General features: G+C 52.9%; 11 protein-coding genes across 11 annotated transcripts; 4 read left to right on the top strand and 7 right to left on the bottom strand.

Annotated features, from left to right (window-relative positions):
• Positions 1 to 377: 377 nt before the first annotated feature.
• CORC01_12977 (uncharacterized protein) lies at positions 378 to 1,642 on the bottom strand (the record flags this gene model as incomplete). Its single annotated transcript, XM_022624595.1, has 3 exons — positions 378 to 630; positions 817 to 933; positions 1,503 to 1,642. The coding sequence occupies 3 exons, from the start codon at positions 1,640 to 1,642 to the stop codon at positions 378 to 380; spliced, it is 510 nt and encodes a 169-aa protein (XP_022468922.1).
• Positions 1,643 to 2,986: 1,344 nt separating this feature from the next.
• CORC01_12976 (uncharacterized protein) lies at positions 2,987 to 4,006 on the top strand (the record flags this gene model as incomplete). The annotated part of the gene is made up of 1 exon (XM_022624594.1): positions 2,987 to 4,006. One exon carries the CDS (start codon positions 2,987 to 2,989, stop codon positions 4,004 to 4,006), a length of 1,020 nt encoding a protein of 339 aa, XP_022468921.1.
• Positions 4,007 to 4,300: 294 nt separating this feature from the next.
• CORC01_12975 (uncharacterized protein) lies at positions 4,301 to 5,224 on the bottom strand (the record flags this gene model as incomplete). The annotated part of the gene is made up of 4 exons (XM_022624593.1): positions 4,301 to 4,362; positions 4,449 to 4,525; positions 4,660 to 4,809; positions 5,052 to 5,224. The coding sequence occupies 4 exons, from the start codon at positions 5,222 to 5,224 to the stop codon at positions 4,301 to 4,303; spliced, it is 462 nt and encodes a 153-aa protein (XP_022468920.1).
• A 1,133-nt stretch (positions 5,225 to 6,357) lies between these two features.
• On the top strand, positions 6,358 to 8,803 carry CORC01_12974 (uncharacterized protein; the record flags this gene model as incomplete). Its single annotated transcript, XM_022624592.1, has 5 exons — positions 6,358 to 6,362; positions 6,628 to 7,039; positions 7,382 to 7,595; positions 7,851 to 7,864; positions 8,066 to 8,803. The coding sequence occupies 5 exons, from the start codon at positions 6,358 to 6,360 to the stop codon at positions 8,801 to 8,803; spliced, it is 1,383 nt and encodes a 460-aa protein (XP_022468919.1).
• Positions 8,804 to 8,991: 188 nt separating this feature from the next.
• On the bottom strand, positions 8,992 to 10,214 carry CORC01_12973 (uncharacterized protein; the record flags this gene model as incomplete). Its single annotated transcript, XM_022624591.1, has 3 exons — positions 8,992 to 9,593; positions 9,681 to 9,968; positions 10,013 to 10,214. 3 exons carry the CDS (start codon positions 10,212 to 10,214, stop codon positions 8,992 to 8,994), a joined length of 1,092 nt encoding a protein of 363 aa, XP_022468918.1.
• Positions 10,215 to 12,993: 2,779 nt separating this feature from the next.
• On the top strand, positions 12,994 to 13,584 carry CORC01_12972 (uncharacterized protein; the record flags this gene model as incomplete). Its single annotated transcript, XM_022624590.1, has 1 exon — positions 12,994 to 13,584. The coding sequence occupies one exon, from the start codon at positions 12,994 to 12,996 to the stop codon at positions 13,582 to 13,584; it is 591 nt and encodes a 196-aa protein (XP_022468917.1).
• Positions 13,585 to 13,862: 278 nt separating this feature from the next.
• CORC01_12971 (uncharacterized protein) lies at positions 13,863 to 14,213 on the bottom strand (the record flags this gene model as incomplete). Its single annotated transcript, XM_022624589.1, has 1 exon — positions 13,863 to 14,213. One exon carries the CDS (start codon positions 14,211 to 14,213, stop codon positions 13,863 to 13,865), a length of 351 nt encoding a protein of 116 aa, XP_022468916.1.
• A 466-nt stretch (positions 14,214 to 14,679) lies between these two features.
• Positions 14,680 to 17,376, bottom strand: CORC01_12970 (calpain family cysteine protease; the record flags this gene model as incomplete). Its single annotated transcript, XM_022624588.1, has 2 exons — positions 14,680 to 16,974; positions 17,035 to 17,376. 2 exons carry the CDS (start codon positions 17,374 to 17,376, stop codon positions 14,680 to 14,682), a joined length of 2,637 nt encoding a protein of 878 aa, XP_022468915.1.
• Positions 17,377 to 19,845: 2,469 nt separating this feature from the next.
• CORC01_12969 (uncharacterized protein) lies at positions 19,846 to 21,605 on the bottom strand (the record flags this gene model as incomplete). The annotated part of the gene is made up of 2 exons (XM_022624587.1): positions 19,846 to 21,411; positions 21,468 to 21,605. 2 exons carry the CDS (start codon positions 21,603 to 21,605, stop codon positions 19,846 to 19,848), a joined length of 1,704 nt encoding a protein of 567 aa, XP_022468914.1.
• A 1,100-nt stretch (positions 21,606 to 22,705) lies between these two features.
• On the top strand, positions 22,706 to 23,784 carry CORC01_12968 (uncharacterized protein; the record flags this gene model as incomplete). Its single annotated transcript, XM_022624586.1, has 2 exons — positions 22,706 to 23,516; positions 23,567 to 23,784. The coding sequence occupies 2 exons, from the start codon at positions 22,706 to 22,708 to the stop codon at positions 23,782 to 23,784; spliced, it is 1,029 nt and encodes a 342-aa protein (XP_022468913.1).
• Positions 23,785 to 24,173: 389 nt separating this feature from the next.
• CORC01_12967 (uncharacterized protein) lies at positions 24,174 to 24,565 on the bottom strand (the record flags this gene model as incomplete). Its single annotated transcript, XM_022624585.1, has 2 exons — positions 24,174 to 24,469; positions 24,520 to 24,565. The coding sequence occupies 2 exons, from the start codon at positions 24,563 to 24,565 to the stop codon at positions 24,174 to 24,176; spliced, it is 342 nt and encodes a 113-aa protein (XP_022468912.1).
• Positions 24,566 to 25,883: the final 1,318 nt, after the last annotated feature.

Below are 25,883 nucleotides of genomic sequence, written 5' to 3'. Positions count from 1 at the left end.
CAAATCGTAACAATAAGCCCCTATGTATTTACTAACGGCCGACTCATAACTATAAAAGTCAGCGTGGTCAGTAATTCAGGTCCTTGCGGGCAATGTCGGTAGGTGAATAAGTCCACACGCCGAATCTCTCTTCCTCGCTGATGAAGCACTGTCCCCCCTGGTGACGGAGGAAGATGTATATGTTTGCGAGGTATGCCAGTGCTAGACTTTGGTCGGCAAATTTCTGCTGAATTTTTCTTCACGCAGCATCGATGTCATCCTCTGTCCCAGCGTAGAGCACAAAGGCCTACAGCGACAGAAGCCGGCGACGACCAGTTTCGCGAGAGGATGGCCGTCTGGTGGCCTGGGGGTCGTGGAAGAGAGCGGCGGCGGCGGCCTTAAGCTCCTCCCGGGCCAGCGCAGCGGCTCCGACGGTCCATTGAAGTCATCTCATCTTGAACTCCCACAGCTACAGCCCCCAGCCATTCCCGTTTGACGTTGAGGTCGACGTTGGCATCGGCATGGAAGATGCAGTGCTGGAGCTGGAAAGGGGGCAGGACCTCCACCAGGGCCGACCGTAGGCCTTCCTTGAAGTCGGCAATTGCCACACGGGGCGACTGGGCGCCGACTCCTTGCGAATGGCAGGAACGACTGGATGAGGAAGTCGTACGATTTGGGCATTTAGATGAAATGACAGCGACAGCGCAGTCAAACAGCGAGCCAGCAGTCGGGCTCCAATGAAGGTTTCCGGCGGCGACGCCAGGGGGCACCATGACAAGACATCAGCAATTGCGGCGTCGGAGGTTTCACCAAGACGAGGATGAAAGCATCACTCACTGTGCAAGAGACACCGTCTTAACGTACCAGGCCTGGGACAAGCGGCTGACGGCGATACTAGAGCTACCTAGGCCTGCACGGAACCAGTTGAAGAAGATCTTGGAAGTATTGTTGAAGCTAGAGCCATTGTCAACGGGGTTCTGGTATCTTGATTGGTAGCCATTTACAGGGAGCAGCGAGTTCTCGCATCGCCAGAGCGTCCATCAGGCCTGTTGGCAATATGGATTGGGCTGTCGAGCATTGCCGTAATAGCCAGCCAAAGCCTGACGAAATAAACAAGTGTGTCCTCCGTCGTTGTCGCGGGTCTGAGAGAAGGCGTGGCTCAGGTGCTGCAGCATTGGGGCACACCGTCGTGGAGGATGGGCTTGCAAATCAATATTCAATTTATACCCGTTTGCTGACAGGCCGCCTTGAGGTCGGCCTAGTGGCGAGATGCAGCCAAATCAAGCTGTCACAAAGACCATGCCCGGGCGTAGCGCCGCTTTCTCAGAGCGAGGGACCGCTGAACATTTCGGTCCGTGGAATAGTGTACGAGGACCCCAGGAGCTCCCGCGCTATCGATCCATCCTCTTTTCGTAACTCATAGGGTCGCTTCCGCCGCAGCAACGACGCCTGGCGTCGAAGTCCCGGAGAGTCGGTAGAGTCGACACGGCTTTTGTCAGACGTCCTCGGCTTGGATAGGTTACTATAGGATTCCTCTCGCGTTCTCCGCCCGCTTGACTTGAGCGTTGTCGAGTCGGCCTCTTGTCTTGCCCATCCCGCGCTTGAGAAGCTCGTAGGTTTCCACGACGACGCGGACCTCGAGACCCTTGTCCATAGAGCCCATGATACAGATGGCGATTCAGGCCCTCCTCCTCAGACTCGACCATGTCATCACTGTACAACCCTCCCGTGTCTTCAACGGACGAGTCGGACTTCCTGGATTGTAGCCCTTCTGCGCTGGTGGTGAAGGAATGTGGATGGGTTGGGCGGGACCATCTGCCTTGGAATTGCCGGTAGCACCACCCGCACACTTGCCGTAGGACGTCGTCTTATCACCAACCTCCTCGGCGTCGCTAGACTGACTGTCGTTCGACTGGTCCATGGCCTCTTACTTGGCCCCTTCGGTCTGGACGGCTTGACCCCTGGGCCTCTCTACATCCTTCTTCTTTGCCTCTGCTTCTTCAGCCTTTTAGCCTCTTCGGCCTTGTTAGCTTTCGCGGCGGCCTTCTGGGCCTTGGTGTCAGCCTTCGCTTTGGCTTCCTCCGCCTTGTTGGCAGCCGTGCGATTGCGTTTGTTACTGTTCCTCTCAGTCTGCTACTTGTTGACTTGATGGTTTACGGGGTGTCTCCCAGAGATCTGAACTCTATCCTGGCGACATTGAGAGGCTTTCTGCTTCTTGACTAAGCTCGAACCCGGGTCCAGGGCAATTGTCAATAGAATCCATGCTTCACTGCGGCCTGGGGTGGACACTGCAGGCGGGCCAATCGCGGGACATCCAGCTTCCCTTTGGTGGCCATTTGGATGGACCGCTGTCCAGTCCTTGCGTGTGCGCCCCGAAGTGGGCACCCCAAGGGACGTAATGCACACTGGCTGTCGACGAGCAAACCAGGGGAGGTCTTCGTTCCGTCTTATCCAATACAAGCTGCAGTACCTGGTGTTCATCCGGCCTGAGGGACCAACATAATTGGGACGTTCGCAGCAATCGTTGCACGTAAGAAAAGTTGATGCGGGGAGTTGCGGGACACGCTCTGTGTGAGGTGGGTCTTTGGGTCTGTATCCTACGAGAAGCCTTGCGCCAAGTACCTTGTGCACCATATATAAAGTCCTGTCAACATACAACTGAGTTTCCCTTCTGCAGATCAGTCTTGTTCCGCTTCAACTAACGTCTCTACAATTTTCATTGTATGACTGTTCTTTCCTCGAGACACTTGGGAGAAGACCTCTTGCCGTCTTGCTCACATTCGTTCAGGTATTGAAGTATACCCTCTTCCGGCACCTTACGAATCCATCAACCATTTCCTGCCCAACGTGCTTCACGAGTACTTCTCGATCACTACACTCACTTGTCGGACCCCGCTGGTCAACTGAGCCCGACATCAGACGGTACGCACCTGCACTGGTGACACCGTCACCGATAGGGACCGTTCCGACAGCAGGTGCCGCCGCGCCGACACAACTCAGCCGACCGATGCAACCCTACTCGAGACCAGGCCGGGGTGGAAACGTAACGCCTCCGTCTGTGCGAGAGGCAAGTCCCGTCCGACAACAAGCGCCTCTCCAAAGACGAGCGAACACGTCTTGCGAGTCTACAGGAGAATGGAAACAACCCAAACCTTTGGAGGAGAGACCCGAAAAGTCGGCAAGTTCTGGCGACAAGGTTCAAGACTGTATAGAATATAAACCTCTCCCACGTCCACCGGCGAAGAGCTCGATAGCCACAACTGGATGCACCAAGTCGGCCCCAAACGACACAGCCAAACAACAGCCACTCGGGGACTTCAGGCCCGTGGAAACCTCCATTCTGGGAAATGGTATCGCTCAAGGAGACTCCTTTATACACAAGGAGACCCACCAAACCGACAGCCAGAAATCGCCTCCTAGTGGCATCCGTGAGACTCATGAGCAGCGGGCCCCAACACAGCACCAGTTTTCAAGCATCGGAAACCATCCTTTCCACTTCTCGCCTGTGGCTGGACAACGACTCGACAGAGAGCTTACATCTGTAGCAAACACCCGCCCTATCTGTTCTCAGCCGGAAGAGCAGAACCAATGGAGCCAACTGATTGTCGACCATCCCTTCAATGGTTTTCCCTCTGATGCGGATATGGAAGCAGCAGAGACGTTGGTACAGATGGCGTCAGGCAAACATGACCACATCCCGAACTTCGAGACCGGTACCCGGGATTGTACGAAGACAAACCGCCCGACGAAGGGTCTCAGCGTGCCCGGAACCAAGGTACTGATTCTCTCCGGTCCGACTGTCGCTGATAAAAGTGACGGCCTGCAGGGCGAGGCAAAATCCCAATGCCCGCAATCAGCCAGAATCTTCGACCTTGAAAAGCGAGTCACTTCTTTGGAAAATGTTGTCAGGGAACTCCAGGGAAGTACGGTACGAGGAACAGGCAACAACGGCAACTACTTTTTGCGACCACAATCGCCACCTAACAGCGAACAGTCTTTTGATACTGTCAGTGACGCCTCGATATGAGACCATCCTGGTGGGATTGAACGTAGCAGGAGGGCGATGTGGAGTGGCGTGTGGTTGTCAAACAAGTCTCGGAACACGCTGGCTGCACTATTCATCGAAGGAGTCGAAGATCAGAGTGTCGGTTTGCCCATGAGCTGTGGCTCACAGACCCCTCAACGGCTAGGCTGTCTGTTCGATGGTGGGCGAACAACATTGGCTGACGATATGATGGGTGGGTTTGGATCAATTCTTCTAATCATATTCAATCTCGCTGTCCACGTCTCACTCGCTGGCTATGTGGCCGTTCTCAATCTCTCACTCGCAAATGCTCCCGGTCTTGGAAGTGGTGTCCACATCCTCACCTCCCGCCGCTATCACTGTAGAATAGTATACGTTCTTCAGTTATGTTCTTGTCTATTGTTACCTGGTCTCGGCGCTTGGCTCTTACCTATGTCTGACATACCATGTAGAGAAGACTTCCGATTCCGACGGCATGCTGGGGTCTTCTCGATCAGACGGACATTCACACGAAGAGTGCCCCTGAGAGAGGATCCGAGGCACAGATTTCTGAGGATACAAGGCAGCCACCCAACATGATCACACAATTAAGCTGACAGCTACGACCATGAAGGCGGCCAGATTTTGTCGCGAAGCAGGCAGCCGCTTCCACTCACGGCAGAGGCACAGCGCTAGCGCGGATGCCTTTTCTGGTCCGCCATTCTCCCGGCCCGCCGCCTTCCTTACCCTTGGAGGTCTCGAGGCCGAGACACGCTGTGCCCGGCCGGGAAAACGACCGGCCCTCCCGGTTTTCAGCACCTTCTGCCCTGGTAAGGGGTCAACCCAGCAGCCTCTGGCGCATCTTGCTGGAGCCTGCCTGCAAAGTGGGCGATGCGGTGCACCAGCAGGCTCCGCGATCTGCTCCCCTGTCAGCCAACGTTGGGCATAATCCAGGTTGTAGGCGCGTCAAACCGGGACCCCCGCGATTGGCCATCTTCCGTCTGTATTGAAACATCTCTCATCCTGTCTAGGCGGTCGAAGCATGAGCTCGAGCGACCCGCCTCGCCACGTGCCATCAGCCGACAAACACGCCGGAATCGGATCACCCCTTCCTGCGACGGCTGAACAGGGGTCTTCAGCTTGCGGCGAACACAGCCCGAGACCGAGGCCAGTTTCATTCTTGTGTTGTTTGACGCCAGGCGTCGGTGTGTCCTGCTGCTTTCCATCGGTGCGGCAAGACATGGCTCTGCGCGGTGTGCCCAGCGAGCGCGGTGCATGCGACGGCGCTTCGGCTCTCCGCACAGTGCATACATGCTGGTCAATCCATGACAGGGAGCAAGTTTCTTGGTCACCTCAACTTCCCCCCTTGGATCTCGGCCTACCCCAGAACGCCGGGCACTGTAATCCACCACAAGGATTGAATCAAGCCAGAGACATACAACTATCCGGATACGTAGATAGCTACATATTAATCACGGCTAGGGTAAGTATTTGGGAATCGGGCTTCAATTACGGCTAGACTAGCAGGGAATGTGATAGTATAGTTTCAATTCAAGAGGTTTCCACATTGAATGGAAGCGTGTGTATATATACCAATAAACATGACAGGAACATGAATCTATCACGGATCGCTAGAGTAGGCTTGGTGTGGGTGGATGGGCAGGCCGAGATCCTGTGGGGGGTAAGGTGAAGTGACTGTTGGTTCCAGCCGTCTATTCATTGGGTGAACTACGTCTTCGCCGTCCCTGCGGGCGTCGTGCGCGATGGCGCGCGCTGTGACCCCGGGAGGTGTTATTCGTGCGTGGAAAGTATGCCTGACTGTCTCATGAAGCCGCGGGTTTGACTAGGCAGATGCTGTTCGAAAAGCCTCCACTGACTTGCTGTGTATGTACTTCGTACTCAGGAATCAGCAGGCAGCAGGCGCCGAAATGGCGCTTCCCGGGCGAATGCCCCTGTCGCCTCTGAACGGGAGTTGTATCAGGTTTCTATTGCCGATTGGTTTTCTCCTCCCAGAGTCACCTGCCGCCTACTGCCGTTTGGGGCTTGCGCAACATCCACTGCGGGGCTCGATGCTCGGATCTGGCAAGCTTGAACCAATCATACACATCCCGGACATAGTGTCCCGGTCGCAGTGGGCGGAATCGTGCAACAAATTGCCAATCGCTTCCATCTCCACCCATCAGCCCCATGACTGCCGGTCTTTCTCTCCTATATAGAGTGCCTCGGTATCGCCCTCCATCCACGCTAACCCTCCAACCTCATCGATTCCAACACCTCGGCTTCCGTCTCTTCCCACCCCGTCTCGCACGCACGCGCTGTCGTCGACTACAACATGTCCAGCGTGGACAAATAATCACCGATAGTGGTCGACGCCTATGCGGTGCGCGACTACCAAGACGGACGACAATCCGAATTCATCGATCCGGCATCCAGGTCGTGTTCTGCCAGGGTCGACCTTTCCCCGTCTCAGCGTCAAAGCACCAACGGTGATGCCGACAACTACTGATCATTCGCAAATCACACCCGAGCATATCGATTCCCTGCGCCCTATCGTTGCGGATCGAATGACGAAACCCCACCCCTGGACATGTGCGTCAGCGACTGGGTTCAAGGGGGCCATGACTCGCCTTCATTGAACTGCGCAGTGGCATCTGCGCGCAATCCGTTGTGCCGAAGGGCTCCAACGGTCATGGGGCTCACGACAGCCCGGTCCGGCATTCTTTGGACTTCGTCGCCTCGCTTGCAGCCGCTTCGTCGTTCTCCCAATGCTTCCCGCGCAACATAGTCAAGAAGCTGCTGCTCCAGGGTTGCGCCCAGGCTGTGCAGTATGTTCGGGAGCTGGCGAAAGACGAGCACCGGCTTCAGTCATACCGATGCGAGGTGGACCTGCAGAGGCTGCACAATGGCACCGGTGGCGTGGCGTTCCCCCTTGGCGATGGAGGCGGTATCCCTCGGTTGGACCGGGAACGCAACAGATCAACTACGCCAGCGAGGATCGACTCACCTGCCACGACGATCGACTTCGACACAGTCCCGCGTTGTCAGGGCTCAACCGCAGTACGATGAAAGCGTCTGAGGGACAGAAACCACCGACGGTCTCGGACAATCTAGCTAATTTCATGGGACGAACCGCTGATAACTGTGCGCCGCCGGAGTACAGCGACACCGGATGGGCGAGCGATGTGTCTCATTCTTCCCAACGCAAGCGACGTCGTGGGGACGACACAAACCCGCACCCAGGCTTCGAAAGAGTGTTTTCGCAGTGTGCAATTGGCCCGATTTCCTCAACAGCTTCAACAACCTCGACGACTCGAGAGAAAGCCAGGATTATTTGACGATGCGGACATCCATATGGTGCCTCGCGACTTGGTCCTTCGGCTTGGCCAATGAGAAGAACAGACGATGCAACTGAGAGAGGAGGTTAGAACCCTATGGAGGCGGAATACAGAGCTCGCGGAGCGGTATCGTGAGGTCGAGGATATGTGTCACGATTTGAAGGATCAACAAGAGCAGATCGAGGAGACCGCGGAGCAACTGGTCATTCACACCGGCGAATTGGACGAGGAGTGTGAGAAGCTCGGAATCAACTGCCGGATATTTGGGGCGAAGTACAGTACTGCGTGAAGGATAAGGTGACCGACTGGATGACTGAGTGTCGGGAAGAGGAAAGAAACTGGGTTTGAGGGAAGAAACTGGGTTTCCCTCATGGAAGAGTGTACTTGTAAGACTGTCGCGAATTGGGTGGCTTCATCCTTTGATCCGATTTGGTGTCGTGAGAGGCGAACAGTGACAGATGACCGGGGTCCGATTAATCACGCGATTTATCCCCACATCGGCGCCTATTGCATGCGCCTTGTGCCCGAAGTAGGAGAGACAGTCTCCGTACGTTCGATGTGACGGTAGGTGCCAGGGATCTCATCACTAAACTCCGGTTGGTGGGCGATAGGTCGGAGATAGGGTGATAGCTGATCCCGAATTGCCAAAGAAGTGGTACTATGCGACTTACAGGTGTTTGAGTCTCGATCTTCTTTGCTTGCCCGATCTGCTTGCATGTTCTAGGCTAACGCACGCTTAAACTCCCAGATACAGACTCAGCTCCATTCATCGCGGTCTTCAAAGATTGTAAGCCAGCCGATGTCATCTCGCAGGTCCAAAGCATCCGCCACGAGAGACCGGAACTCGGGCAAGAGCTCGAGCAAGACCGAAGCCTCGGGCAGAACGACTAAGCATCGCGGTAAAGACTCGAAGGACCACGACAAAACGAGAAAGCGTCGGGATGGAGACTCGAAGGACGACGGCACCACATATATCGCCAGCCTTCACTGCGCTATATACACGCCGCATTTCGGCAACTATTACCATTGGGCCTTTGCTACTCACGACCAAAGCACGCACCAGTGGAACGTCTTTGAGGTTGTTCAGGATGAACAAGATGGTCCTTTCAGGGCCCAGCGCCTCCAGACGAACCCGGCGAACTCTCGAAGATGCCTTACACCCATCTTGAACCTCGGTTCCATACATTCAGGATGGCTGGAGATACTCATCTCGCATATTGACGGGATCCCAGTACCTGGAGAAGCCTTATCCTGGAATTGCCAAGACTATGTAATTGATATCTGGGATACTGCGGTGACGTGCGGAGCGATTGACGAAAGTACCTGGGTTGCGGGCAAAGAGGAAATGCTACAGTACTACGGTCAAGACTTTGGTGAGGGTGGTGAGGATAGTGATGATGAGGAATTTGAAGACGACGAGGGACAAGAGCATCAGGGAGAGCCCTTGTCGGAGGAATTCATTCTCGATTCGAGTTTCGAGGAGTAGCGGTGACACCTGCGTCGATGTCCAGAACAAACTGCAAATTCATTCAAAAACTGTAAGCTTCAGTAAGGGTGGGCAATATTTTGGCAGAACTATATGTACTCACTCATGCTTAACTGCATTGAAAGGATTCCTCTTTTGTATTTGGTTCAGTGGTACGGTTCCAAGGTCAGTCACATTACCATTGTATTCTAGCTGTTCACCAAACTCCGATCCCATACTCTATCCACCAGCCATTGGATTGTATACTGTCGGGGAGATATGGATCTCGGCAGGTACTCGTACCAGTCGGATTGCTCCCTTGGTGTAAGGTTGTTTGCTGCCTTTACACAGTCCCAGTATTCGGGATAAAACCCACTCGACTCCCAGTCAATTATACCAGCGACGCTAAAGCTTCCATCGCCGCATCGACGCACGATGATATTCGCGGGGCGGATGTCTCCGTGTGAGAAAACGCACGCCGCAGAACCACTGGGCATCAGGCTGCGCAAGAGGTCCGTGTAGAGGGGCGACGCTGTCTGAGATCCTGCGAAGATGAAGTCTTCAAACTGTTGAACGTTCATGATTGGTTTGGAGCTGAGACGAACGCCTCGTCTGGCGTCTTGACAGCCACCCTCTTGGACGTCGCCTAGTGGTGAGCTTTCAGAACGAGGGAGTGACCTTAATGATGACAACAGCGTCTCGAGTTGACTCTTGATAGCGTGCTTCTCAACGTCGCGCAGTTGAGGCCAAACTTTCTCCAAGCTGATGCCCGGAATGAAGCTCGTGAAGAGGAAGTAATAGTTGTCGAAAACTACCAAACCGTGGGGTTTTGGACTTGGAAATGTGGGTAGATGTTTTGTCAGGTAAGTCAGTGACCGATGTTCGGTTAGCGCAAAACCCTCATCACTCGTCACCTTGACGACAATATTCTCGTTGAGCCGGAACACCATAACAGATGCAGCCCATGCACTTTCGTAAAGCACCTCACTTTTGGCAAGCAAGGCTACAATACTTGCCGAGAGCTGTTGGCAGGGTCGAAGCAGGCCGTCCAATTCTGCGGATAGCTCGCAGAAAATAGTAGATGGTTTGGAAGCATCAAGTCTCGAACGGATATCGGTATCGGGAAATGGTATTTTCGACCTTGGAGTTTCTGTCGGTGAGGTCTGCGATACTGCTGATGCACCAACTAGATTAGCCGTAATCACCTTGTTTGGAGGCTTTGTATCTCACATTTGAAAGACTGCAGGGAGTCTATGTACTTCGATGTAAGGAGACCGGCGAGATCTGCCTCTGGATCCTCACTGATGGCATTCTCGAGTGAGCGCAAAACTTTTCTGTTGTATCTAGCTGCCGGAGTTTGAGTGGGTTTGGCCTTCTTGACGCGGTTCACACTAGCCCGATTGGCAGAGGCTTCGACTTTTCCGTGATGCATCGAAATTCGTACACCGTAATGGGGTTCTGCAGTCGTGAATCAATGCTATCGATGAGGAGGGTTTGTCGACGTGAAGGATTGATGGGGTGACACGAGACAGGTTTTTAATTTGGCAGGTTGACGGAGGTCCTGTAAAGGCTTTGGGGGATCAATTATACTCACGTGATCAGGACCCACTTCAATCACATTTACTCCCCAACACAGCCGCCTTAGGAAATGACTAAGCTAGCATTGCGCTTGATCTTGAGCCAATCAGCGACACGGCTTGGGTTGGAGCTGTCCCTCAATCCCCATGCAGTCTTCAGGCTGACTCTCAGCAGATGACGCCTTCTGCGTGACGGGGGGCTGAGCCAGTTGCTGACAAAACTGGTGGGAGTGTCGTCGGGGTTCGGGATAGGGGCGCTCATCGAAAATAATGGGAAGTGAGAAAGATACGGCTTCGACGTTAGTTTTTGTCTTCTTGTAATACTCCTATGCAGAAGAACATGATGTCGAGACGAGTGGGTGGTGGCTCGAAGAAGACGAAGTGTTGCGACCCAAGTTCCCGAAGGTGATGTCACGGGAAAGCATGCATGCGGGAAAGTCACCCAGGAGGCAAGATTGTCATTGCAACTAATCAACGAAGAAGGTCGCACTGAGAGGCTTGCAAAGCTCAGATCATCACCCATTTCTGCTTGCCTACCGGTACTTGCACGACGGCTAGGTCACGTGCAACCAGAAAGAAACTCCTACTTAGTTCGCTATCCAATTTTGGCAAACATAGATATTGAGTTTAAAATATACGCTATTGCGTAAGTTGACGAGATATGACATAGGAACAATTGCCTGCTTTACCAACCTGCGTTGTCAGAGCCCGAAAGAATATCTATATGTGACCGTTCTCTAAATGACTGAGCAAACTCCATTGTGTCTTGAGAACGAGAATAGGTTCGGTCAGTAGGTTTCTGTTCTACTCCATCACGACTATAACTTACTTGTACACTTTGGTTTGAAGGTCCAGCACGCACATCTCAACTGACTGTTCAACATCCCTTTGACGGCTCTCTCTGTTTGTACTGACTTGGCCCTGGGTGCTGTCAGTGTAAGAAAGCAATATGTAGAGCGAATATCAAGGTTTTGCACACATTCCCTCGACGCCCTCACTCATATCTTGTTTTCGCCTGCTAGTATGCGTTTGAGAGAAACGGTAACGACACCCAATGGTCAAGGGGTATCGGATGGTTTCCCGTTGAATGGCACGCGCCTAGACCTCACATCACGCGAGATACCACGCCCCCCCGTTTGTGTTCACTAGCAGTCGCGTCTTGAACTGCATGCGAAAAAGAAACTGCTGCATAGCCAAAGACTATGCAGAAGTTGCACCACATTGGGGAGAACTGCTACTCATGCCTCGAGTGGTAAGCCCCGGAGGCGCCGGTTCTCGCAGTATCCACCAGGGAGATTCGTCCCGAGGGACATCCTGACCTCCGTCGGGTTCGAGCCGACGACAAGGTACGATAGTAGGAACCCATTCGGCAGTGCTACCATTGTCATATGCCAAATCACCTGTGATTTTCTTGAAGGGGGTAACTGCGGTAAAGATCAGAATCTTTCTGGAAACCGGGGCGATGGCCTTAACGTACATAACGACTTCAGCCGGGAGGCGATCCCTTCTACGATGGCCTTGGTTTTGTCGACCCAGGTGGCAGTACTTGAGCTCTTCCAGCGGAGACCCGTCATTGAGCATGCAACCTTTGTGGGCGTGGGGTAGTATGGATATGGCGAAAGAGGTGCGTCGGCAAAGGGCCAATAAATACTAGAATGGTTCGAGAAAGAGCAATAATCAAAAAGATTCAAAACCAGCAGTCTGAGAAACGGCTGTGGTTTTATGCTTTGCAAGTTCTGGGAGACTCTTGCGACGGCCACACAGCTCAGCCAGACTATGGTGGCACCCGAACGGTTGTGATGTATAAATGGGCCAATCACCAAGAAGATCCGCGTGACGTTTCAAAGAGGTCTGTTGGAAGTGTATTGGTTGCGCTCTATGCTTTGAATGCGAGGAGCTACGGACTATCACGGTAGTCGTGAAGAATGCATGATCCTAGGCACTGAGCACCCCACAGGCGCAAGCTGGACGAATCAACCTACCGCAGTCTGAGACATCACGTCTGAAAGAACGACTTACGACGGAATGGTCCCCGTGGTTATGGAAATGGCACCTCAGAGGCGAGGTTCGATCGAGCCTCGATAAGTCGGGTGCTTGGCGGAGCGCCATTTACATGACTGGCTGGTGATAACCACGCTAGATCGTGACCGGCGGGAAGCCACTGGCCTGCTTCTCTATGCTCAATTACCACATCGGTCCCCTTACTCATATGCAAAAACCATCTTCATTTAATCGTGGCTTGAACTTATAAGGTACCGTACAGATGTACGTGCTATATATCTGAGCCACGGTGCTCCAGACAATGAGGAAAAGTACAGTACGTAAAAAGACTGTTCTGCCAATACGCACTATTAGCTTTTTCTTCTTCTTTTTCTTCTATCAGGCCAGGAGTCGTCAGTTTACTCTCACGTACTGTGACCAACTCTTAAAATCTAGAGCTGGTTATGGCTGCGCATGGTGGCAACCTCTCATCAGCAGCTTTGTGCCCGCTTGGGACCATTGCAGAACGGTCAGTTTGGATGGTTGCAGAAACTATTTAGTCGTTCCAATGACATTGCTTTCCTTGGAAGAACGCCGTACATACAGACCAGATGCTTGATGAGCGTGGCAGTGCCGAAAACAGCGAAGATCAACATGGAAGTACCTCAGCTTGCAACAAACGGCAGACCCGACAACCTCACCGCACGGCTCGTCGCGATCATCATCCACGAGATGACAGCATGCAACTCGCGTTGGCGCGACTATGGCGCCTCCAGGGATGCGCAGCTTCAGCAACTTCACGAAGACTGCCGACAATTCAAGGCTCACATCGAAACGCAGCGTCATACCATCAACGCGCAGGCCGAGCGCATCAGCCGCCTGGAGTTCGAAATGTCGCCTATGGAACTGTCATGCAATACCGCGTCGCCAGCAGCGTTTTCAATGTCGCTCCAGGGCTCCAGACGGAAGATTCCCGATCCTGTCGTAGATCTGCACTCAAGCTTTACGGGCGGCACGTTCGAGAATGCCTTGGAGAAGACGTACGGTCTATCACCCGATGACGAGGATGTGGACCTAGAAGGTGACGCTTTTGGTCCGCTGATGGCGTTGGCGATGACGGCGGTAGAGGACGCAACTGAACAGCGTGCTGAAGCAGAGGAGGTGATGCTGACCGAGAGCCCCAATTCTATGAAGAGGTGTATGGAAGAGGCTGATGTTGTTTCGAAGCGAGTCTGCTGTATGTGATGGACGGAAAATGAAATACAACGTTTGTCGGCACTATTTTGCAATTTTGTGTTACACCTTGGACCTGGCGATTTGCGAAAGAAGCGGATTGGGTTCGCTATTCGCTTCTGTCATTTACGTCTCATAATGTAGGCAAATTTGATCCAGGATATCCCCATCATTTCAGAACAATTTTAAGTGCAATATTCTTGTGTCGCTTTGCATGGTCTCGCGACAGCAATCAATCCCCATGGTCATATCTGCTCTCTGTCATCTCCACGTTCCCCTCTGTTGCCAGGCTATAGACTATACAGTTTATCCCAATACTCCTTCGCGAGGCTCGTGGCATTCTTTAAATTGGCCGCCGGCTCCCTAGTCACTTGCCACTCAATCTTGTAGTACGCCAGGCCGTCGGCCTGGCGTCGCCCGGTGACTTTCCCCGACCAATGCTTCAAGGTAGGATCATATCGACGCAAAGGTGGTTTTCTGGAATCAGAACAGCCATAACGTCTGTCCCAAGCAACTAGAGCTGGCAACATGTGCTGAAGTCGGTCTTCAGATTCCCAGGTTGGTTCCACAGCCACGTTGTAATAGAGTACGCTATCAAACTCGCCGTGTCCTTGGATTTGTCTCACTGGCCATTGAGTCATAGTTGAGCCGTTGTCGCTGTTGCTTTGGTTGACTGGTTGTCCTTTCATCTTGCAGTGTTTTTGGGGCTGCCAGCCGGTGGCTGGTGTGTTTGGTATCGCCGTTATAGTCAAAGTAAACGTAGTACGGTGGGGGCTGGTCGGGACTTGAAGCTGATGGTGAAGCATGCGTCGACATTGTGGCTTGAGGAAATTTTGGCCTTTGTTATAGAGACCTCATGGTAATTGAGACAGCAGACACATGCTCACTATCAATAAAAATCTAGAAAGTGACACGGGTGTGTGTGTCTACAGAGGCCGTTCCGGCCAAGAGCGGTTTTCGGTTTTTGATGTTCAATCCCTTTGACACAGCCATTTGAAACATCTTTTCTATGCAATTTGTCTACTATCCCGCTCCTCTTCTGGCCGACTCTTTTCGGATTCTCATAAGATCGTTTGTGTCGTAGTCACACGGCATGGAGTCGAGGTCTCAGACTGAATCATGTCGCAGTCTGTAGCTGTTCATGCCAGACTTATGCGGTTCATCTGATTCGAGGTCTTCGCGTTGTTCCCGCTCTCCGTCCGCATTTACCTGGGCGTTTTCGAGATCCGCCTCTCCTTTCTTGCCCATACCGCCCTCGACAAGCTCGCCGCCTTCCATGACGATGTGGACCTCAAGATCCTCGTCCATAGAGTAGACGCGAACTCCCATAATGCAAATAGCATTCCAAGGATCGGGAAGACCGTCTTCCTCAGATTCGTAGCGCTCATCATGTCTTTTTGGTGGTCCTGGAGGAGTGAGGCGCGGCTTTCTCACCATGTCATCGTCACTGTACAACTTTTCCCAGTCTTCAATGGGCGAGTCGGATGAATTGCCGTCGGAGTCGTCAATCTTCGGTGTTGAAACAGGGACGGGTCTGGCTGCGGCCTTGTCATCCTCGGCGACCCTCTTGCTTTCGCCCTTAGAGTCATCCTCCGAGTCATCCTTAGATCTCTCCTTACGTTCCCCCTTGGACTGCTCCTTGGGCTCCACTTTCGACTCGTCGCCATCAGCTTCACCCTCAGACTTGTCATTAGACGCCGTTTTGGTCTCCTCGCCGTTCCTAGTAGAAGAGCTGTCGAGATTAGGCTCGCTACCATTCGACTCATCCGTGGCCTTGGCTATTTCCGCCTTCTTGGCAAGCTTGCGATCGCGCTTATCGTTATTCTTCTTGGTCTGCTGCTTGGTGACTTCGCGGTTGTTGCGTCGTCGCTCCCAACGCTTGCGACGCTCCTTTTGGCGAGACTCAGAGGCTTTTTGCTGCTCCTTGATCTTTCGCAGCCTGGCGACCTTTTGGAGATGTGCAGTGCCTTTGCTATGCGCTAAGTCGTATGCAGCACCAATTTGTGCCAGCTTCTCGTTCTCGACGCGCTTCTTGCACTCGCGCTTGACCACATCTTCAACAGAGGAAATGTCGGTGTCTCTCTCACCAGTGACGCTCGTGAAGATGCTGTACTCTCCGGTAGGCATGTCTGGCAACTCGATAGAAACGGACCGATCCATGAGATAGTTGCCGTGAGAGCGTACGACATAGTCCTCGGCACCAGGGCAGTCTCGCTCGTGAATACGGAAGTGGATGCGAAAAGCGTACTGGCCCTGAAGTCCCTTGAAGTATCGTGTGTCAAGCTGAGTCAGAACCAGGACTAGCGGCCCGTCCTTGGACAATTTGAGCTGGAACTTCTCGTTGAACTGCGCCTTCCACGGCACCTCGACCCCGATCCAGCGTTGGGCGCATCTCCAAGCGGGGTCGCGGAAGAGTCTGGTTCTGTCGATATGTTGGAATTTGCGCAGGAAGTCGTCATAGTTGATCCAGAAGACAGAGTCGTTGCCAAAGTGGTGACCAAGCTCCTCCTGGACTTCCATGGTCCATTCTTTGGAACCATCAGACCAAGCGCCCTCCCAGACGCCCTTACGAATCTTGCCCCAAGGGTTGCGGAGCTTGATCAGACGCTCTCCGGATCTGAGCGTCCTTGCCTCCATGATAACGTATGCGTGGCCTTCGGAGATGCCGCTTCTCTCACCATAGCCTCCATCAAGAAGGCCGGTAGAGCAACCGAATAAGAACTCCTCGTTAACTTTGGAAAGCTGGTTTTCCCAGAAACCCTCAAGATCGAGGATATCCGAGGTAAGCAACTCAGTGGTGACACCACCTGAGAGATCTTCCAGTCCCTCGCCAATCCAACCGCCAGCGAGCGAGGCGAAGTCACCGTGAGCCTTGGCGTAAGCCTTCTCAATCAACGGTACCCAATTCTCGTTCTGGTCCCTATATTGCGCAAAGAACAGAGCCTTGGATCCGGTCTGATAGGTCTTGCGGTAGACGCGCTCGACATCTTCTTGGTCGATCTGCTGGAGGAGATCGCTGCATACTAGGCGAATCCCAACAAGGGGACTTGAGGTACAACTTGTCGTCGATGATGGAGTGAATCCACTCGCCATCGCGGTAGAAGACGAAACCGTAGATTCCGATGCGGTGTCGCACTTGACGCAGATGCGCTGAATACCGCCCGCGACATTAGCTAGGGCCGTCAGCGTGGCCATAAGCCAGCAGTCTCCGAGTGTTCCCTGTTTCACATCTCCGCCATTGACGTTCTCCAAGAAGGTTGGCTTCTCAAATATTTCGTGAACACGCTTTACTGCCTTGGGAATATATGCGCTTGGGTTGGACAGAGTCGTTCTAGAAACCTCCCATGTAGTGTGGCTAAGACTGTTTAGACAGTGACCCTTCTCCAATTTCAAATCCCAATCCTGAAAAACGCATCAGTTCCCAAGCTTTGTATGATCAGGCATTGAAATAGAGCCGCCCACCAAATCCCATCCGGGATCCCTGTATCGCATGTTAACTCTGCGGCATTCTTGGATAATCTTCTTGACTTTCCGGCGGCACTCCTCGACAGCTAGGTCGTATCCAGCGCTAAGCAGTTCATTGGGCTTATCTGAGCTCGCTGGTGGTAGAACGGGGTCGAATGGCAGGACAGCCAAGGCCTTGTTGAAATTCTTGTTCTGAAACGTCTTCCAGATATGGTTGATGGAAAACTGAGGAGGCGCCTTCTTCTTTTTCTTCTTCCTCTTGTCTTCGGTATTGTCTGGCACGGTAATAATGGGCCGACGAGGGTCGTCCGACTCCTCTGAAGAGCTGTAGCCGTGCATTGCGAGACGGGAAAGAATAAGCAAGGGAACTTAGTGGTACGGCAAGGTTAAGAGCGGTCTGCGACGGTGAGGGGGACAGAGGAGATAAAGACTACAATCCAGCTAACAATTTCCCGAGTTATGGCAAGAGTAGCAGTATAGGTGAGTGGACGTTTAGGGATGAAACTAAGAGGGGAGGGAGAACAGAAAAAGGTGACTCACCTGACTATAACGCTCGTGGTGCTTTTTCAACCAGCAGTGCGTGACAGCCTCGTCGAGTAGACTCGACGCACGGGAGGCGAAAAGGGATGGACGGTGGTTCGCACTGGTGCATACCCGCGCAACGAGGCAGCCGCGGGCGTCAGGCGGGTATTGTAGGATCGACATCCGAGAGGTGGGAGACGTCAAGGGCCCCGGTCAAGGCTCAGCAAGAGAATGCTGGCCATGAGGTAAGGATGCGACAGACCGTTGCCTTGCATTCTAGAAAATCTCGGCGTAGCTGCCATAATGGGCTTAATTGTGTTAGGCAACCAGGCGACCTGATTACAGACTGCGAATACCAGTTAGGCAACGGGCCAGCTCATCCCGTCGCGCGAGACGCCCAGAATTTCCTGTGCGCAACGATCCGCATAAGCTCGATATGGAAGTGGCCAAGGTATCGTTCGTATCACAGCATATTCATGAGATTATGGATGTTGCCTCGCATTATCACCTCTCGTGATCCACTCGCAGGCCACGGAAGTCCCTCGGCAGCAGGATCTCGGGCTGACTCTGGTATGCCGAGCCTGACTTTCGGCGCGGCAAACGCAAAGCGACTAAGTGTCAGGCCGTAGGATCGTTAGCATGGGGTGAGATGATGCCAGTTCCTGTGTTTAATCATGGGTAGGAAACTCGTGCAATATCGAAGCACTATAGAAAATCTACGCTTCTCCTCTTATGCTCATGCCCGTGGCTGGCGTGAAACAACTCAACACTCTCATCATGGCGCTCAAGGACGATTTCCGCACATTCCTGGGATTGCTCTCTCTTCAGATACTAAGTAATTATGTCGCTATCATCTTCAAACATCTTGCCACGATACTGGCCGAATTCATCTGGAATGCGGTCGCCGTTTCCTGTTTGATTAGCAATGATGACTTCTATTACCCGGTGGCACTGTAAGAGGCGAGCAGGTTCGAAGAGCTCTCGAAGAGACACCGAATAGTGGGTCTGGACGAGACGCCATAGCTAAACCACTCTCGAATGGGAGATACCGAGGGTTCTTCCGACAAGCCACTGCTCTTTACTCCAAGTCCCGGTAGAAGCTATTTCTTCTTTCGGCGCAAAATATGCTGGATCAATCGGCAAGATAAGCGAGCAACGCCGGGAGGGCGAAGAGAAACGATTACGATCGAAAGGCTAGGTCGAGATTCGACAGCCATCGGAGAACTTTTGAGGTCGATCCAAGCAGCTTACTTCGAACGAAAGTCTGGCAAAGCGGCGACATTCCAAGCTTCGGGCTATCAGGAGCCCAAGTGGGAGATGGTCACATCACGTTCACGCGATATGTCTGCCATTGCTATGAATGAAAGGCAGAAATGGACTGTAGTGGACGACTTAAAAAGCTTTATGGAGCCGAGTAAGGATACATATCACTCTGCGCGAGGTATTCCGTATCGTCACAGGTATCTATTCCACGGGTCCCAGGGACCGAGAAAACGTCTTTCTGCGTGGCCTTGGCCACTCTTTTTCAACTCTCTATTATATGTGTTGGTGCGGTGAACGTTCCACAGCTTCTAATGAGTTGCGTGGTGCCAGGCTGCTTGAAGATGTCTACAGAAATGATCCGCTACGTCACATGGCTTGCTTGAATCTGATCATGATTCGAGTTCGAGACGTTGAATAACATCTCCGGAGATGACACTTGGAGTCACTTTACGACTTCTGGTAACAAGAAGACCACTGTTTTGCTTCGTGATTCCTGGCAATAAGACAAGTACAGCCTGACGGATTCTGACCTCAACTTCTCAAGATCGTGGTACCTGACTTGATGCAAGAATATCCTCATCTTATTGTGTACACCTTTTATAGACTTTCAGCAGGCAAAGACCTCATCTTATATTACAGACGGAGTCGTAGCATCTCGACGCAGCTGGCCAATGTCTGCTTCAGTTATTCAATGCGACGGTGTGTAAAGAACATTTGAGCCAGCTTCAAGAAGATCCATTGATAATTCCGCAAGTTTCAACAGCCCGTCATTCCTCAAGATGCCCTGTATTACTATTCGGTTCTAGCTCTCCACATGCCAGACTGCTCCAGCGGGAACGTTCTCCAGAACCTCATGTCTCGTACGCTACATCGTACCCAAGGGTACACATAGCCGGCTCGGAGACATGGCTTCAACGGTTCGAAGCCAAATAAGTGCTTCCGGACAAGCCAAAGTGAGCTCCGGTGCGAAGGCTTGAGAAGGTCGTTGATCGATACAATCGCCGGAGACCCCGGCAGGATTGGCTAACCGCCCTGGTTTGCTGGCGCATCAGGATGAGGTTTCACCTCAACTCCTTTGGTGTTCTGCAGTGGTGCCCCCAGCCAGTTGAGAACCCCAGGCAGTTTGATGGAAGGGTCAAAAGAGATGAGCACCAGAGGGCGTAAATTTTTGGTCTTCGTGTTTCCTGAGATGTAGATAAGAGATCGGTCATCAGCTACTCCGGAAATTTCCCACTGGGAGTCTTGACCATGTGGGATGAGGGTGTCAGCCAGTTTTTTTGATTCTCCATCTGCTTTCATCTGAAGTGTCCAGTAAGATATCACGTTTTCGATGTGGTTTGTTTCTCGAGAGTCTGGCTGCTTGTGCGTTGCCGCCTGCAAACGAGTCATGCTTCGCAGTTGTAGGCTCGTAGGCTTCTCACCTACAGCCGCAGGGTTGATCAAGTCCAAGAAAGCTCCGCAGGGGCTGTTGTAGGACCTCACAAAGCAATTGTTGAAGGTAATGAGCGGCTCTGTGAAGCTATCGTCTCCTCGGTGAAAGGTCGATGGACTTCCGTGGGAGCGCGGTGTCTGATCTTGAAAGCCAGGCACCTGGACGGACTCTTGCTCAATGCCTTCTCCTATAGACACCGAATCATCAGCAGGCTCGTCGTTGTAGAAATCGACCGCCGTTCGATACGCAGTCCTCGAGCTCGAGGCAGCCCTCGATTTCCCGTTGCCGTTGTAAGAATATTCTCTTCGACACTCCACGACCTCAAGAACTCCTGTTTTGGAGTCTTTCTCGAGGCTGAGGGTCGTCCATCTGTTATCCATCGGGCCGTCTCGGTGATCGCGACGAAACATGGATTCAGACATCAGCTGCTTATTCTCGAGATTGTGCATACCAAGGGGATAGCGCACGCCGTGATAACGAGACAAGTGACCAGTTCCTTCAGGTTCATCTTTTGGTACGGTTGACACAGCGTAGAAGTGATCGTCCACGATTTCGAAGGCCAGCGTGATCCCAACGTCGAAGCCGGCGAGATCATCCAAGACCAGAAGGCCAGGTAGCCAGGAATCCTTGCTCAGACTCAAAACTTTAAGCTTCCACTTATCGTCGTCGTCATAAGCTCCATAGTACAAATACTCCTGATTATTTCTGACAAATGGCTTCTTGCAGGAATGGAGGCTTTTAGGAAGGAAACTCCTCCGTTTCTCAATATCGATGACGAAAAGTTTTTTACTTCCTGTGTTCTCACGCGGGATGTACAGGCAGGACAGAATGTTGTCTGAGAAGTGTATAGGTCGAAACTTATACTTCTGTGCCGGAGGAGTTTGGAGCATGGAAGCAAGCAGTCTGTCCACGCTTATTTCGATCTTCTTCGGCGCCGACTGGTGAATACTATGAAGGCAAAGTTTTCGGGCTTCTATCTGCGTGTAGCAAAGCATGCCGTTGCAGTAGATGTATTCATTCGCGTGCGCAACGACGGCTGCTAAGTATGGCTCGGCCATGGTGACGGCATCGCGGACCTTGGCTCGTCGGCGAAATGCACGAGCGTAATTTCCATATGGACGCGCATCTCTCATCTCGGTGGAAAACGGGGCGTGATCCTTGATTTAGGTTAGATTCTGTCAGGTGGAGATACTTGGGGAGCACATCTTCTAACCTCAAGTATGGTTTTTGCACAGGACTCATCGTGCATGAGAAAAACGAATTTCTTACACACAAGACTGAGATTCCAAAGATCCTCAGGGCTGAGGAGATTGGCAACAAGGAGGAGGAGCTCGTGCGAAAGTCTCTGCATTGTGATTGACGGAAAGAGGGTCAGATCTGTGAGAGAATATGCCTCGAGTCGAATGCTTCGCGCTCTGGCGATTTTGTAGCTGTGCAAGACCATGGCCCGCGGAGCCTCATCCACCTAGAGTCCTGACGGGTCGGCTCAGATGTCCCGCTGTGCAGGGCAGCACTCCCCTGTGCTAGTGAGATGATTGGATCACACGGTCATGGGGAAGAATCTAACAAGTGTTGGCTGCGTTTTGAGGACCTACATTATTCCCTTCATGCCTTGGGGTTATCTCCCTGAATGCAAAAGGTCTGCCGTGGTCCCGACCTATTTTCGCCAGCAAGACATAGTGAGATGCATGTTGCGACAACTCAGAGGGGCAAAAATCATGCGTGCATTCATGCGCAGACGAAGTAAACCTGGGGGTTATCACACTAGGCTCCAAGGAGGTGCCGCAGTCACCGGCATGACATGGTGCGATGCACGTCGTGATGACCTAGACCAAGAGAACGTGTCCTTGTGATGCAAATCATCTACTCTTGCCTTCAGCCGGTGCATACTATCAATCATTGCCATGATTGGATATGCGAAGACATCCTCTACCGGCAGCTGGAGTTGAAAATGCTTCCAAAGCAAGCCTCTACGGAAATCTTGGGCCACGCAAGAGGCGCCTGATGGATCCATCGTAAACGAAGCGCACAGACATGGTACGTTGAGGGTTTCACAGATCGAATCCAAGACCTTCATCAATGGCCGACCTTCGTTCAGGTTCGAGGGGTGGTACCGTGGTGTTCAAATCTTACGTGGTTCAAGAGTTGATCAGACCGTGGGCTTACAAAAGCAGACGTTTGACCGGTGTCCACGTTACACGAGGAGCAGGCTGGGGCCGGTGCTAGTGGCTTGGTCATCTAAGCGTTGGGCTAATTGCAGGGCTGGGTCGGCGGCAGGTCCAGGGCGTAATGACACACATGCATGCGCCGGCTTCCATGAGCACTTGACTTTCAAAGTCATAAACCCGCGCAGCTTCGCTGAATGGCGTCGGCCTACAAAAAACCTGGTCGCCCCCCTCGCTACATTGCGCATCTAAACGACGAGGTCCGTTCTATTCGGGCGACGACAAAATGACGCAGCTCCTGTCCCGAGACCGTGAGAACAACGGTGGTTTGATCCCTCTAGAACAGTTGCGACATGCCCCTGCTTTCGAATTGCGTGGCGGAAAAGTGCTTTATCACGTTGGCCGCGCGTCGGACTCGGAACCTAACTCAGCGTGCGGCTTGTTCTGCTGTTCTACCTACATGGAGAATGACGAAGTGATCAAGCAAGACTTGTCCCGGGTCGGAGGAGTGTTGACCACCGCCATTCTCGGAAAGGAGAAATCCCATCTCTGTGGCATGTTGATGACAACCGGACGCGAAGTTTTACAGTATGCTTTTGAGCCGACGTATTGGTTAAAATCGATCGGTGATAGCGATCAAGTCGATCAAGATGTTTGCACTTACGCCGACGAGAATGCCGACTCCGACTCCGACTCCGACTCCGACTCCGCAACCGACATCTCGGCTTTGCCCTGCCCAACAGTTAGCGTGACTGCGCTCGCTATCGATTGGCAACCCGTCGAAATCGTTGCTACCAACTTCCTCCACGCCTGGACCAGGCAGGAAACTTCGGCCCCCGCCATGTGCGAATACACTCTCATGAAACCACGATCATGGCCCCAACTTGAGAACAAGTTTACCATTCCCGGAACTTCGGGTCAGTCACAGACCATTGACTCATATTGTGCGGATGACGAGCTCACGGCAGGGCCGTTGTCGATCGTGATGGATGGGTCAACCCTTCTCAGAGCGTCCCTGGTTTCTAGAGAGATATATTGGACTTTACCCACAAACACCACCATAAGGATCCGCAAGATTGAATTGAAAACACCCTTAGGTCAGTTCGAATAAGAACACGAGCATCTCCCCAAAGTCTGACGCAGATAGCCCACGGAACAAACGGCTTGTGGCTGGTTAGGGGAACCTCGTTCTGTGGAATGGTCGTCGCCAGGGTTCCCGAATGCCCAATTGCCTATATCATAACAGCTGAGCAAATCATTAACGGTATGGCTATGTCCGATCTAAGGCCTGTTGGCGTGGAGCGGTCCCGGAAAGACGAAAGTGTAGAAATGAGCATGGAGCGAAACGAGGGGCGCAGCGGCTAGATGTCTTAGACCCTCACATTCTCAGGCCGTATTTGTGCCTTGTGCCGAGAAAACCATTCATTTAGTCTAAGAGTTGAGAGCAGTGCCCTCCAGTGATCAAAATTGCCTTGTAGATCAATTCATGTCAGGTACACGTGGGGGCACTTCCTAGACTGACACATCTGGCGGAGCACCCGAACAATTACGATGAGGACGGCGATGACCGTCATCAGCCGTGGGTTTGGAATGAGGAGTACCACTACTCTCTCTGTGGCCATGGACCCAAGACTGGGCGACGGCGTCTTGTGTGGGATTTCCAAATCGTCGACGGACTCCGTCGCGCCGTTCACATCCAGACTCTTTGTCTCGATGTTTGAACTAAGCAAGTCTGGCAATTGATTTTGCGACATCTACAGAAGCTCGCAGTCGCAGCTTGGTGATGGCGCATGGTTTGAGGGATTCAACCTTTCGCCGGCAGGTCGCGAGCCCAGAGTACCAGAGTCGACGTCGAACGTCGTCGGTAACCCAACGCCACCGCTCTTCATTTGCGTCACTACCTCTGGCGCGCTGAATTTAGCAGAAATGATGCAGTTGTTTTCATCGTGAAAGGCGCTCTGCAGCTTCATCAAGCTTTCGGACATGTCTTCCGCATTCACGTGGTCCTCTGCGTATTCTTCCACCTCACCGCTACAGCGTTCGTACGAATCTAGAGATGTGAGCCTTGTGCGAGGTGCCTGTATCGTCACGCTCACGAACCTCGTTGATTGATACCAGAGAAGAACGGACACTTGGTGGATGCCATGACGTTGAAGCGCGCTTCCGTTATCCGAACGATCAAATCATCAGCAGAGAGAGCAGCGTGTCCGGTGCGTGCACAGCGTTTCGCCTGCGCTGTGCCCATCGCTCGAGAACTAGGAGGCGTTCACAAAATGCAACTTCGCTACTCATCGCCTTCCGGGGACATCGTTCGCGCGCGTGCGGTGGTGTAATTGGCTGCCTGAATCCAACCTTGTACCCTCACGCAGAGTAGGCGCCTGCAGACCCCGGAGAGTGTCGACCTTCCGACGGTCAAGGCATGCTCGCCCTTGATGGCTAGGGATGATTCTTCGAACATTTCCAGTCACCCACCCTACACGGACCTGACTGCCCAATACAGACGAGGCACGCCCAGCCAAGATGCCCATATCTCCGCATGAGGACCCCAGCGCGCTGGTACACGGCCGAGGGATGGCTTTCACACGACTCGAGGCGGTACGCAGACGAGACTCTGTTGGCGAGACGGCGTCGGGTGTCCCATGCCCCTGCACCATGCGCCGACAAGGATGGAGAGAGCACACCCACAGGATCCCTCATAGTGAACCGAGGAGCAGGGGTGCAGGCACGCCTCCCCGGTCCGAATGCCTGCCAGCCACGAACATGGGTACATTACCCAGTAAAAGGGGGCGTGTTTGGCTTTCTTTCTGAGCAAGCATTGGCTTTGTTTCCACGCCCCGCTAGATCTTCAGCCTCCGTGGATGGTGGGCAATGGAGCGACCAATCACAATGACCCTGCGAACTGCCACAGCCCGTCGGTGGATGCGCCAACACGAACTCATGCCCTTGTTCAGATACCAGGCGCAAAACAACAAAACGATCTACCAGTTGCTTCCCGTTTTGACCGATGTGGGCACTCAAGCACAGCGGTCAATGGAATGCATGTTTACCATGTCCACGTCGACTGCTGCAGCCTCGTCGCCACAGGGCAGCTGCGCTTGAGAAGTTGGCCCTTCGTCCGGGTACCTGCGGTTCGTAAAGAAACAACCTGTAGCGCGATGACTCGGCTACATTGAACGGTCTCGCTGGGCGTTTGGTCAAAGTCCTGAACCCGCTTCAGCTGTAGGTGTCTTGACCGCCTCCTTCGAGCAGAGTCACGGACTCACGGTTGTGTCTGCAAGATTGTGTGACAGAGAAGCGCCACCTCTGGTAGAAGCTGGCATTCTCTTCCAACAGCCAGGACGACAGCACATCGAGGTCGCCGCTGCACATCGCAATAACCCATCGTCAGTGCCGTCGTTGACTCGACTTCGCTGTAGTCAAAACAGGCGTAGCCGTTGTTGGTGGACCCAATCATCAGACGACTG

This window comes from Colletotrichum orchidophilum (genome assembly GCF_001831195.1).
Source record: "Colletotrichum orchidophilum strain IMI 309357 chromosome Unknown Scaffold_172.1, whole genome shotgun sequence".
NCBI lineage: Eukaryota > Fungi > Ascomycota > Sordariomycetes > Glomerellales > Glomerellaceae > Colletotrichum > Colletotrichum orchidophilum.
This window is presented reverse-complemented; position numbering and strand designations above follow the sequence as displayed.